Source organism: Suillus clintonianus, assembly GCF_016758775.1.
Source record: "Suillus clintonianus strain FC179 chromosome Unknown DEU56scaffold_142, whole genome shotgun sequence".
NCBI lineage: Eukaryota > Fungi > Basidiomycota > Agaricomycetes > Boletales > Suillaceae > Suillus > Suillus clintonianus.
The window spans coordinates 93,495-107,169 of NW_024539366.1; the positions used below are offsets into that span (position 1 = coordinate 93,495).

Genomic DNA, 13,675 nt, shown 5'->3' on the forward strand with positions numbered 1-13,675 from the left:
ACATTGTTCCTTGAATTCTGAGTGAAATGCGGGTAAGTATGGTGGCTTCGAGTGACATCATTGAAAACTTGCCGTTGGACCAATCGAGGGAGCTGGCCTTCTCAGTTTCGTCGATGGCGTCCATCATGTGTTGGTGTGATGCGAGGGCTTCCTCGACTTTACCTGCCGAAAGGAAAGCCTGACAACGTTTCTGGTATGCAGTGAGCCGGAAGGACTCAAGATCCCAGCCGAAGAGCTGGACAAAACACTCAGTTATGAAAAAAAAATCGGATGCATGATGTCAACGTACCACGATCAAGTCCTCGTATACTTCATGGATGAATTTCAATGGGAAAGCGCTGGAGTTGATGGCGGCGGCGAAGTGGTCAGCAGCTTCATCATAACGCGCGCCATCCAAGGCCTCGGTTCCAAGCTGAACACGTAGATATGTCTAATGTGCGAGTCGCAAAGATCAGTGTCAATCACCGAGTGTAGCCGCATGACACTTACTTCTACGACACAACACGCGAGGGTATCAGATTTTGGAAAAGCGGTGGCTAGCTCTTTGATGAGCAGCATTGCCTCGTCATGTTGATCTGCATTGAAGAGGGCAATGGCCTGAAATACGGAATGGAGCAGAGCGCATGCGAGATGAAACTAACTTACCTTGATCAAGAGAAGAAAATGGATGGTTTGTGAATTTTGGTTCGTGAACATAGTTGCGAGGTCAAATGCTACCCTCACGTCCAGGACATTGCCTTTTCCGCAGAGGGCGATGGCCTTGGAGATATAGCCTGTCATGGAGGGCATAATCCTGATGGACTATGTCACAGATTTGAAAGTTAGCCTTTCATAAGAGGGCCATGATTGGTCTGTATGACTGACCTTGATTGCATCCTCAAGGGCGCGGTCCCAGTCTTTTTTTCGCGCCATAACGAATGAGCGATTGGCATAGGAGATATAGTTTTTGGCGTTGGCGTCAATCTCTTGCGTAAGTAGCTGTTCAGCGGCAGACAAGTCCCCAGCTATGCATGAATCACGGGCTATCGTGATAGTACCGAGGATCTGCATGAAGCATGCTCGAATTGCGTGACACGAGTCAAGGATGGAGACTCGCCTTTGAATGAAAACCCTTGCGTACTTCCCACTCCAAGATCTTTTTATCCCAACCTCCGCTGAGGATGTGCTTGCCATCTGCGGAGAACGTGATACATGTCTGATCGTCAGTGGATGAGCGCTTGAAGATGGCAATTTTTCGTCGATCTGAGAGCCGCCAGAGATGGACATTGTTCTCTTCAGATATGGAAGCGACGAGCGTTCCAGCAGGATTGACGGCGATGGCGCTAATCGGGTTAATATTGACCTTCCAGGGACCACCGACCTTCTCCCAGGTTGATGTATCCCACTCTTCTATGGCGTCATCGGGATGACCGGCACACAGAAGGCGTGTGCCATCGGGCGTCCACGCGATTGAGCGGTTCAAAGTCTTCAAGGTTGCGACGTGTTCCCTTGTGCCTGAATTATAAATTTCGATTTTGCTAAATTTTGCGATTGCAAGAAGTTCACCAGACGGCGAATATAGAACCCGGTAGACACCACGTTCACAATCAATTTGATTTTCTTGTTGCTGCCATGTTTTGGTGCACCACAGCTTGACCGTGTGGTCCAAGTTTGAACCAGTGGCCAACACCGTACCATCCGCGGAAAAGTCCAGCGAGTAGACATTTTGGGAGTGGGCTTTGATGGGTTGGGTGAGAGATTCTCCTGTTTCTCCGTTCCAAGCGATGACCCCTCCATATTGATCACCGCTTGCTATTATTTGCCCATCTCGTGATACCGCCAATGCCCACACCTCACTGCTATGCCCCTCCATCTTCTTCAACACAACACCTGTCTTCAAGTCCCAAAGATAAAGTGTCTTATCCGTCGACCCCGTAATCATTCTTCGTCTATCAGGGAAAACTGCGACTGCGGTTATGCGTCCCTTATGACCTTTGAAAGTTCGAAGTGGTTTGCTTAGAATGAGGTTCGTCATTTTACTACAGGTTAGTAGTGTTGAGCACGATCGAGGTCGACTTTGGAGGGTTTGTGGGCGTCTGTATCTCAGCTGCAGAGGTGCGTGTATTATGCGTTTTTACGTTACTTCACTACATTAATTTGCCTCGTTTCCATAGACGCCCAAGACACAATGTGGTTCGCTTCCACGAATACTCCCTATTGTCACATTTGCTTTCCTCGACAGCCTCCCGCCGCCTCAGCGTCGTATACATTCGTCTGACTCTTATCTCCACGTCTTCCAGCATGTATGCCCTCGCATCATAGTGCAGTTGCTGCTTCCTGGCGCTCGTATCTGGTCGACAACCATCCATCCTAGATGACCACATCAACATTGTTGCTTCTGTTGTTAACAGTTCCTCCAACTCATCACCGTGTAACTTTCCGAACACATACGTGCACCTTACTGCAATATCATCTCTTCATTTCGTCGAATCCCAAGATTCGCGTGTCCACCAGATGCGGCAAAATCTCTTTCCCCTCACGTCTCAAACCCGCTACTAATTGTGTGACGGAGTTCCTGCCTTCCGAAGCGCGTTCTATCTAACAGTTAAGTGAATCTTCATTAACGACAGGCGCTGGGCCAGCCAGCGGGTCTGGTAGCGGCGTTGACATTCCTCCAGAACAGCATCCCCAGTCCACACATCGATCAAGAACCCAACCCTCGCATCGGACATCGTGGGTCCCAGAATATGAGCTTATCGTCACACCACTTCTCTGATGCCCCTTACTCTCATTAATGTATGATGTAACCGCGTTTCCTCGAACTCTTGAACTTCCTAGCCGCCCTGAAGGTATGCGGCAAAAGTGTTGTGCAATCAGCAGTCATTTTGGCAGCTTCCTGTTTTCATGTTCAATATTCAACCCGTTTCTCTTGGACTGCACGTTGTGCTTGTTCACACACTTCAGTTAGCTCGTCGAGTCGGACATTATGGACACCCTCGATGAAGGAGCGTCAAACCTATAATATCAGACGCACGGCGAACTCGGGAGACTTCACGCAACTAATCTCACAAGACACATGTCATTTCCGACGTTGAAGCCGCAAAAGTCTCCCAACAGGCATTTGGCGTGGCTTATCATGCATAGCTATTGTTGAGAAGATGTGGGTAAGTCTTCTCTCTTTCCTCGTTGCGCATTCATGACTTCCTTCTAATGATATTCCTTTCCACCAGCGAGGCATGCCTGCTATTGCGCTCTTTGCATCCAAATCCCGGTACGTAGATGTGTTTTGTCTCGCGCGAAGGAAGAAACGTGAGGCATATCGAAGATCAGAGTTCGCTCCACAGATGCTGGCGCAGCATGGAATTAACGCTATCATGAAGGTAAGTATCTCCCTACTCCTTCGCTTTACTTTCCTTCTTTGGTTATGCTGCACCATCGTGTATTTTTGTCTCCTCTGAAATTGTTCCTGATTCTGTGTTAATGAAGATGACGGTCGCACGAGAGCGCCATCAGGATTGGAGTACGATGTAGACATGGTCTTCGCGATGCAAAACCGGGCTGGAGGGCATGCACAATTTCTACAGAGAGGAGGCGGTGGATGGGGGCCCGAGCCTTTATGAGTACTCGTTCCCATTCCAAGAACCCCCTCTCTGTACTAAGTATTCCTTTTGCCTCCTAGGACTCGCACCAATCCGCTCGAACCAAATTTAACATGCCACTTCACCCAAAATCACTGACACGATGTTCTGAGCTTCACCATCAACTGCTAGTAAACTTCCAAGTTCTCTTCCAAGCCTTCCTTCACCTATAATGCCATGTTGAGTACTGTGATTTCCGACGATCTCATGAAATTGATTGTGTACGCAAACGGTTTAGTATGAACTACGGAATTTGGGGTGAAAGGCAGTGCCTCGAAGTATACAAAGCCTGGTCAGCTCTCGCTTGTACCGGTTGGGATGGCGGGCATCAAGTTGCAAAGTCGATGTTCATCTATCCCAGACCACACTGTCCTCACGACGTGTTCTCAGCATAGCAGCTCCTCGGTCATGCCTTCCCTAGTGTCTGGTATTTTGAAGGAGGTACGTCCACGTGTGCATTCTTATGATGATGTCGAACGTTCATATTGTCGCAGTTGTCGTGTGGATTCCTCAGCTCATCGTTGACAAGAATATCCTTTCAAAGAGTCGCGGCCGTTGACCTTATTTTGTCTCATTCCGCTGCCTGCAATACTCTGGCAAAGTATACCGGTATGTTTACATTTTATTTATTTCTAGTCAGTCATCATAACTAACTGTTGACGTGCATCCGGTCACCTTGTCTTTCATCTGAGTGAACCAACAGTTAAGTGGATCTTCATCAACGACAGGCACTGGGCCAGCCAGCGTGTCTGGTAGCGGCGTTGACATTCCTCCAGAACAGCATCCCAGTCCACACATCGATCAAGAACCCAACCTTCGAATCAGACAGTGTGGGTCGCGGAATAAGGGCTTGTTGTCACACTATCTCTCTAATGCCCCTTGCTCTCATTAATGTATAGTCTATTCACACTTCCTAGCCGCACTGAAGGTATATGACGAAAGTGTTGTGCAATCAGCAGTCGTTTTGGCCGCTTCATTTTCATATCCTGAATATTCTAATTTCGTCATATATATAGCCATGGGCAGAGGAGAACGAGAGCAACAGCTTCGAAAGGATTGCAGGGATCGGGCGAACTGGTATCCGTCGTTGGCATTCACTGGAAGGCAGGATCTCTGTCTTATCGGACAGCGAACATTGCTCTAGGGCGGACGTGTTCTCATTACTGAGCCAGAGTCAATGGCTTCACCTGGCCTGCCGAGGAAGTCGAGATCGACAACGACCATTTAAGGGCTTCTTTTCCATGTACGACGGGCCTCTAATGATCAAGTACGTCATCCGATCTCACTGGACCGTCATCTGGAGCTTGCATTCTTATTGGTCAGCCGCACTACTGTGGACAATAAGATGAGTCCATCAATCTCGCTGCGGCTATGCAATTCTCCTGGTTTCGCAGTGTGAATGTTCCATGGGGGATGTCGACGACGAGGCTGCGCATCAGGTTGCGTCCGCTTTTTATGGAAAACTGGTAGATGGTTCAGGGAGATTGGACTGCACACAGGTTGCAGTGGCATTGCGTAGGGCTATGAAGTCGTTGCGCACGAAGATTCCACTAGAACAGCTGATCATATTTTTTTCACATAGGTGTAGTTAGAGTCGATAACTGCATTTTTTGTAATTCTGGTTGCTTCCATTCCCTCGCTGCCCCGCCGATTAGTTTTTGAATATCATTTTTCGTGTACCCTTATGTTGTTGCATTGTGTACTAGCGCTAGGTATAATACCGTTCCGTTGAATGAATCAGATTTAATCCTGCATCGGATCGGTTCCAAGTCAATCAACAATATCAGTGTCGTTATCTAGCATGTGCACATGACTGTGATGCCCCGTGTCAGGGCCTGAGTTGCTCCTTTAGCCGGTCAGCCTTGCTCCCACGCAATGGGATGGCGCAGAAGACATCAACAGTGGCTGACCGTAGTCGTGAGTGAGATAATAGCATTTTGAGAACAAGGGTACTTAAGACCGAGCCAGCACTTGCGAAGTTGACGAAATGAGGCCCACCGACACTGAGGTGGACGAAGAAGGTAGCCCAAGAGCTGAAAATAAAGATTCTACTCCTTTGCAGCACTGTCCTTTGAGAGCAGGGAGTTGATGTAATTTGCCAAGCTGGAGAGAACGTTGTCTGTGATGCGGCCACTGAGACGCATCGGTCTCAATAACGGACACACTAGCGGCACGGTACCAAGGTCAAAAGCTACAGAACGTAGGCAACAAAATCATGGAACTGCAGACCGTCTTGCCATCTTCGTGGTTGACAGTTTGCATCTCGCAATGGCGCACAGGGCGGTCGCAGTTGAAGCATCGAGGTTCACCAACCCATAGATACACCCAACACTAAGATGATATTAATTGAACAGCTTCGAGGTAAGTGTGCTCTAGCTCACCAAGTCTCGGAGACGCTATGAAGGTCTCTGCGGGCGTCCTAAGAACGGCAACAAAAAATGAACTTTCTTCAAAATGGTATCTTTCCTCCCCTGTTGAGTTAGATAGAAGAAAGGTCGAAGGCCCCAATTAGATCAGGCCTCCAATTCCCGAGTGAATTTCGCAAACAAGAAGTTCAGGCTAAATTCAAATGTTTGATGGATTTCGTAGTCTGCGAGGAGACGGGCCCAAACAATAGACATTTTCAAATCCTCGGGCTCAGCGCAGATCTTGGAGAATGGTGACAGAGTCAGTGGGCTGAAATTGAATGAAGGGAAATATATGAAGTACACATGAGGGCAGAAGCAGGGTGCTGGCCATGGAATGTGCCAGAGCAACGAGGAATTGGTCGTGACGGCAGCGCCAGATCAGCGGGAGCACGCGGAAGGTCCTGCTTAAGTGTGGGGCGATGGCAGGAAATTGGAAGGGTGGGAAGGGTCATGATTAGGTGAGTTGGTGTGCCAGGGTAGTGAGCAACTAGTGAGTGGTTGTCGCTGTCGAAGGCGTGGGAGGGTGAGAATAGGATCTTCAACTTACGTTGCCTGCAATATCTTTTCCGCTAAAGAAATTGGCTGCCCGACATCAGGAAAACCCTCCCACACAAAGCTAGACAAAGATATGCAAAATTATGCAAACTTGAATAAAAAGACAATAATATTACAAGCTATAGATAAGGTTGATGATTTCTCGCTAAACTTCAACATTCTTTAATGAAGTTACAATGTGCTATCTAACCGTCACAAATGTATGCCTATCAATGTAAGAATTAACATAAAAAGTGTCACATTGCTCGAGGACTTCGCTACTGGTCCATTGATGAGGTGCGACAGGTCCGAACTTTGGAATGAGATGGACACTTCGGTGGATGTTTGTGACGGGTATGATGCTCGCAACTCTCTCACCCGATTGCACGAAGCGGCTGATTTTGAACATTCCATGGTTCGAATCAGCTGTAGGAGGAAACCGAGTGAACCACTCTACATAGGCGAGATGTTTGGGAGGCTGGATTGCGGTAGGGAACATCATTGTAACAGCACTCTGCGGGATTGAGAATATTACGCGAATCTGACCCACACGGTAGCCTGTTGAAAATTCATCATTTGACTGCCTAGCATCCTCGGGAATCAAAAACTGACCTTCAATACCTGCAGAACGGCCAGTCCCATCATTAATAAGCACAGTATCAAATCGTGCTGGGACATCAGCGCCTTTTTGACTGGTGGTCACACGGCGAGGTTTGACATGCGCGCTGTCCACTGTGACACATGGGTCACCATGTCCCTGTGCACCATCAGATCGCCATTTGATTATATGATACACAGGAAGTGTGCGGAATGGAAGGTGGATAGCAGCAGCAAGGTCCTCGAGGCGGCGACGAGTGGTGGCTTCGTGTGGATGATGCAGCTGTGCAACATATCTTGCAAGCGCCTCACGGAAGTACGTGGCCCCATACTCCGTGATTAACTTCTGAATTGGCACAGCTTTCATGCTAGGATGCTTCGTTAATGTTTGAACCCGGTCGAAAGACAGGTTTGCTGGACGAGGTTGGTGTCGAATGGGATTGCCGTGGAGGCGCCACATGACATGTCTCTCATGTCGAGCGATCTTCTCTTTGCGTTCAAGCCACTGAGTCATTTGAACAAACTCATCTTTGTGGTTTGTTGCACGATATGCATCTTTGGCCAAGTCGATGTGGAGGCGCTCAGTATATTCTGTATTGTAATTGTCAGTTGTGCCAAAAGTCTGGATCATCGACATATAGTGGCGGCCTGCATGGAGCTTTGGAAGATTAAAATTGTTTCGTATTCCAAGGTCGACGAAGATCTGCTTGTTGTTGTGAAAAAGATCGAGAGCTTCTGTGAGGAGAGTCAATGTTTCGGAGCTGTGGCAAGGATACTGCGCCAAGTACAGGAAGTCAAGTAGACCTCTGATGGCACGTATGAGACGGCTTGGGGCAAGACGGTTGGGGAGTCGGATGTCGATGATGATCCCAAGTAGAAAACGGCATATCTGACTATGCTCCGTACCACTGATTTGTGAGAGGCTAGTGATACCTTTCATAAATAGACGGATATGGTGATTTGGGGGGAGCCTTCGACATCTTCCATCAATCTCAGCTGCTCCGAATGCCTCGGCCAGCCAACCAAGGAGATGCTTGATAAGACCCTGGTATAATTGGTGAAGCACATCTGGTGTAACGGCTTGGAAGATGTTGGTATAGGGTAGGGGCTCCCAGAACGGATGTATAATGGGCTTGATTCCGGCTTCGCGGCATGCATGTACAAATGCGAGATCTCCGTTATCAATCGCAGCCAATGCATTGAGGACAGCGTCAAGGTTGCGCATCTCGAAAGGTGCGGCATTGCTTCCGAGTTCGGCTGGTGGTATGTCACATTTGGGACATTCCGTGGTTTTGACTCCTGTAACCAAGACTTGCTCAGGATAGTCACCAACGAAGCAAGCAAATAAGGGATGACTGCGACGCAGGATACCATTGCCACTCTTCATGACAATACCATCTAAGCCAGCTTCCTCCAGTGGTGCTAAGACACGGCCCATGCAGGCATGATACAGATTTGCAATGGTTCGGCGTCGTGAAGCCTGGTTGGTGATGTGCTCGAGATGGGTAGTAGGAAGATAAGCGAGAAGAATATGGGCACGGCGAGATGGCTTTCGGCGGATTTCCTTTGGAATGTTGCCAATAGTAAGGTAGACTGGGTAAGCCGTTTTATTTCGGAACATTGTTACTTGAGTCTTGTCACTCGAAATAATAATTGGAATGATGGTAGCACCCGGTTTGCGCTGATCAAGCTTTTTCTATTTAATGTCAGTTATTTTCGATGAGCAGAAGTCCCCAAAATGCGAACTTACCTGAGTATCCCACCACCATTTACCAGTATGCATATCATGGAATAATCGGACAGTTTGTTCCTCATCTGCATAGTGGCGTTCCGGTGCAAAGATTAGAAAATCGGCAAAATCTGGGTCACCATACAGAGCCTTAACACATTCGATAACGTCCCTATAAAAAACGTCGAAAGCCTCGCCTGCGACGACAATTTGTTCACGCCTGAACTTTGGGCGACCAGGAAGCTGCTTGTCGATGATCTTATTTAATTCCCTTGAGTTCTTGTAAGAAAGACCAAGCTTTTCATGGACCTGTCAACAAAGATAGACACATTACCCACAGCTCGAAGGTGATATTAATACCATTCACTGACTTCACTGATACCAAGCAAGTCCGAAAATGCGGTTGAAGTTGGGCCACGTAATTTAGCCCATCGTGCAATTTCCCAATCCACTCGAGAGGCGAAGGGGGCATATGGATTTGCAGTGTCATTGATAACAGTAGCGTATGCAGCGTTTGCATTGCATATGTCAGCTTGCGGAATGGGGTGCCCTGCTCGAGCATCAGGGTATTGCACAATAGTGATTGCATCTTCCTGAAGCACGCGTTGCTCAATCTGCTGACGCAAATCACGATTGTGGCTATTCATCTCTGTGCTGTCTTCTTCGGCAGTTCCGAGTTGGTCCTCTAAATCCCTTCCAGTTACGAGGGGTTCCCATTCGGCATCATCGAGGCCAGGTACGACATCATCCTCGGAGTCCGAGCTGTCACTATTCTCACTGCTGTTAGCATACCATTCCATGTCACCGGGCCATTGGATTTCATCTTCCTCGTAAGTACCAAAAAAGTCTCCTCCATTCGCAGGTGCTTGATCATCAGCTTCGATTTCTGAGTCCGCAAGATCATCTGAAGGAGTTGGTATTGGAGAGTGGACATTTGAGCGTGATGCAGCGAGCACAGCCATGCAGCATCGATTCTTGGTTTTAGCTAAGTGTTGACTTAAACCAGTGGCCGAAAAAGTCGTATAACATCCTGTGCATTGGACCATAATGGTACGAGGGAATGTTCACTAATACTAGATGCTATCTCCTCTATGTCATTTTTCAGGCTCCGATACCGGATATCAATAATACATTGCCAAAGTTCCAGGGTAAGATTCGCACAATAAGATGGACAGCTCACCAGCCTCGTCTCCTGTTAAATCAAATAGTCCGCCTTTATCTCCTGCTCGAATGAGCAGTCCCACTGTTCTGTCTTCTCCTGACTGCCCTAGTCCGACTCTCTGTAATTCAAGCCAACGATCAGGCTCTTCAATTACGATGAATACAGATTTACATGCCTCATATCTAAGCCTTTCAGAGGATGGCAAACCTACGCCTTCTGAAGCGAAAGAGAGCACATTTGTTACACATGACAAAACATCAAAGTCTCGGACATCAAGGAAACATTTTCCATACCCCCCCAATCCAGCTCCATTGGAGCTTCGTTATGCAGCTCGGATGATGAAGTCCAAATTCCAACCAGAATTCTCGTTGGAAGCAACACAGAAGGTATGCCATATTTACTTCTAGACATTGATAACTCATTGATGTGGTCTGAAAGTTTCAAGAACAGTTGGAGAGCGGCCTTTCTCAAATGATGACTGCAACCTTGTACAAAGGATACAAGGCCAAGCTCGCAAGTCGCGAGGTTGCGCGCCAACAGCATGGTGTTGGCGACGTGGGAAATTGACGAGGCTGCACAGTATGAAGAATTCCTCATTGCCATCTATGGTGAAAACGAACAACGGTTCAAGATGGCTGGATGGGGAATTGCACGGCTTTAGGAGGATTTTTTCACAGCGTGGGCAGGCGGAACTTGAGGATGATAGAAAATATCTTCAAGCTGTCTTTGAAGACGAATGCGAGATCCTCCGCGTCGCTAGTGCCCAAACTGACCAGGTTGCAACCCTCCTCAATTCACGTGTTAAACATGCATTTTTGAAACCTGCTGCGGCATTTCCTCTTCACCCCTAATGGTGGACTCTCCTGCATCGGCACTAGGGAACCCTCTGAACACTCAGATCCAGATTTGAGTGATGGGTCTTACGCAGACCTGCCCCCAGATGATTCGGATCATGACTCTGAGGATTCAGGTGAAGGCGCAGGCTCTAGGTTGTCAGCTGACTGATAGTCGCCCTTTCAGCGGTATGGGAAATCCTCCTTTCAAGTATTACCATTCAACTCATCGCAAGTTGCAGGCTCCCTTTTACCACTCCAATCGCTCTTCTTGTCTTATGTTCAATATCTGTTTCTCGTGATCATTATTGATGTGGAGGTATCTATTACTTCATGGCGATTTGTGAATTTTTGTATGCACTTACGATGTTGTAGACACCTGTCAAATGCATGTGTTGTTCCACTCTGCTCGTCTTATCACCTGAAACAAGAATTAACATGATATCTATGATGGCATCAATACAATACATATTAATTGGCGTATGGAAGGCTCGGTTGATTTTTGCCATATATGTCGTCGTTTGAACGCTCCCATATATGTAGTCGTTTAAACAGTCCATATAAGTCATTGATTCTTGCATGTTCCGGCATCTGTGGCTACTTGTATTACCCAATTGCAACTGTAAGGCCGCTTACCCGCCAAGCCATAGACTCGAGGCTTCAAATCGATCTGTAATCAGCTGCAAACGTGAACGCCCCAGTTTAATCGCCCCAACTGATATGCTCATCGTGAGTCAATTCAGTTTTGGCCTCCATTCCCCATCTGTCATTGTACGTGAAATAGTCGTGCTCAGTCTTACACTACTGATAGCAGCATATCACTCTTCTCATGATTAGGACCGCTAGGTATCGATCGCGATTATATGACCACTGGCTCGGCTCTATTCTATTGAGTCTTCATTATGTATCAGGATTCTACATGTTTCTGGCACGTTATGCCAGCTCTCTCGCCGTGATCTCGCATCTCCTTGTTTCCTACTGCCAGTATTTGCTTCCAGCAAAGTATGCAGCCGCCGGATGACAATGAATATCCACACTTCCCTGGCCAGCTTCAAGACAGGTTCTCGTTGTCAGACTATGCAGATAGAAATCCGAATTTAAACGGTGAGTACCCAAGCCAGTAATACACTAGTCGCTTGTTGACAGATCAACTTGAAGCAGATGATGAGGGGACCCACTTTCAAGGTTCCTCCGTATGACCGACCCACAATATGCAACGACTACAAGTAGTCTAAATCGCTAACGTCCGAGATGGATGCTCCACCCCCCACGCCATCGTCTAGCACACTTGAACCACTTGACGCTGGTGATGGTGTCTATCCATATGCAACAACTAATAGTCTACAATTGCTCACGCCCGAGATGGATGCTCCACCCCCCGCGCCGTCATCTAGCACCAGCAAACCACTTGATGCCGGTGATGACGTCTACCCTGTAATCCCTTACTCCGCCCAACTCGACTCTTTATACAACCCGCCAGTTCCCCAGATGCTGGCAGGGTCGTCACAGCATCCTGAGAGAAATCATCGCCCTCGACCCTCCGCACATATTTCATACCTGAACCCAGGGTCCTTCGGCCACCTGAGCCAACAGCTCCGATGGCTGCCCTCGCTATCCCATCCACGATTGCTGCCCCTGTTGCTTCACGGCCAAGCACACTGGTCCCTTTGTCACTCAAGTTTGTTGCTATGCAGCCAGGAATTACTGCTAGCGGAGTTGCACCAGCGGCCCCTGCCATCTTTCCTGGTCCTGCTGCTGTGCAGCCAACTACACCAGCCCTCATTAACGTCAATTCCCTTGTCAAAAAACAGATCCTCAATTCTGCAAAAAGAAGAATCTTACGATTCTTCTTGACGGCATCTGCAATGGCCGGTACTGATGGTGAGAGGGCGGCGCTTGTTTCTCGCGATTTCAGAGTCGTCATGCCAGGTATGAATGGTACGTGTTTACATATAATTTGCGGAGTTGAATACTGATTCATTGTAGTTACAATCCGAACGACAAGTAGTGAACGTCAGCAGGTGACAGCCGCCTGGAACGGCTGTTTTCGGAAGCTATTGGACATGGTACGGAGTTGTCTCGCCTTGGGCTACACTTTCTACCCCCCGCTAGAGTCCAATCTCCAACCAGTCCAATTTCGGGGTCGTGTCATAACCGCATTGATTAACGACACGTAACCCGTTGGCCTTCATGAATAGGTTTACGGTCGACGCAGTACGTTCAATTTTCTTCTAAATACCAAATTGTGATCTTTTTTCAGAGCGGGCATGTCACCATACTTGACGGGGTTCTCGACAATCCCCTGATTTTTCATGTTGCCGTTCAATTCATATGGTGTAGCGACCTCGGTATCTCACAATTCCTCTCCACCTCGGCGTTACATCGACATCAACAACTCAACTACGCCTTTGGTGCTATTGGTGCAGCTGTGAAATTAGCGCTGCGGGAGCAGATTCCCCATCCACCAGTCATCCTGCCATTCACGCAACACGAAGGGAGTGAGACATTCGAGGACATTGTGCGCTACATTGGCAACATGGACGGTGTCCAGAGAATTGCGTTCGACTATCGGAAATCTCATATGTTAAGCATTGGGGACTCGCAGGTTCGATCGACTAATGTATTAGCTCAACTCGACATGATGATGATGGCTGGGGTGCAGTAGATATCGCATTACTTTTTAGCTTAGTTTGTACATGATCACGTCTATTGTACTATCATACTATGGACCCGTTCCGCAACCTTTTTTTCTGTGTGTTTTGTTCGCTTTTGTGCGTTTTGTTCGTGTCTGTGCA

General features: G+C 47.9%; 5 protein-coding genes across 5 annotated transcripts; 4 read left to right on the forward strand and 1 right to left on the reverse strand.

Annotated features, from left to right (window-relative positions):
• Window positions 1-2,609: 2,609 nt before the first annotated feature.
• DEU56DRAFT_837623 (uncharacterized protein) lies at window positions 2,610-2,774 on the forward strand (the record flags this gene model as incomplete). Its single annotated transcript, XM_041354844.1, has 1 exon — window positions 2,610-2,774. A coding segment is annotated over one exon (165 nt), but the record flags the coding sequence as incomplete, so codon positions are not given.
• Window positions 2,775-3,209: 435 nt separating this feature from the next.
• DEU56DRAFT_837624 (uncharacterized protein) lies at window positions 3,210-3,575 on the forward strand. The gene is made up of 2 exons (XM_041354845.1): window positions 3,210-3,359; window positions 3,466-3,575. Exons 1-2 carry the CDS (start codon window positions 3,216-3,218, stop codon window positions 3,508-3,510), a joined length of 189 nt encoding a protein of 62 aa, XP_041202318.1. The 5' UTR covers window positions 3,210-3,215; the 3' UTR covers window positions 3,511-3,575.
• A 3,119-nt stretch (window positions 3,576-6,694) lies between these two features.
• Window positions 6,695-9,609, reverse strand: DEU56DRAFT_974831 (uncharacterized protein; the record flags this gene model as incomplete). Its single annotated transcript, XM_041359559.1, has 5 exons — window positions 6,695-7,117; window positions 7,172-8,852; window positions 8,907-9,194; window positions 9,257-9,524; window positions 9,590-9,609. The coding sequence occupies 5 exons, from the start codon at window positions 9,607-9,609 to the stop codon at window positions 6,762-6,764; spliced, it is 2,613 nt and encodes an 870-aa protein (XP_041202319.1). The 3' UTR covers window positions 6,695-6,761.
• Window positions 9,610-10,052: 443 nt separating this feature from the next.
• On the forward strand, window positions 10,053-10,898 carry DEU56DRAFT_918743 (uncharacterized protein; the record flags this gene model as incomplete). Its single annotated transcript, XM_041358160.1, has 3 exons — window positions 10,053-10,433; window positions 10,486-10,602; window positions 10,734-10,898. The coding sequence occupies 3 exons, from the start codon at window positions 10,053-10,055 to the stop codon at window positions 10,896-10,898; spliced, it is 663 nt and encodes a 220-aa protein (XP_041202320.1).
• A 1,233-nt stretch (window positions 10,899-12,131) lies between these two features.
• DEU56DRAFT_761135 (uncharacterized protein) lies at window positions 12,132-13,485 on the forward strand (the record flags this gene model as incomplete). The annotated part of the gene is made up of 5 exons (XM_041350504.1): window positions 12,132-12,379; window positions 12,448-12,818; window positions 12,867-13,053; window positions 13,079-13,094; window positions 13,141-13,485. Coding segments are annotated over 5 exons (1,167 nt in total), but the record flags the coding sequence as incomplete, so codon positions are not given.
• Between the last annotated feature and the right edge of the window lie 190 nt (window positions 13,486-13,675).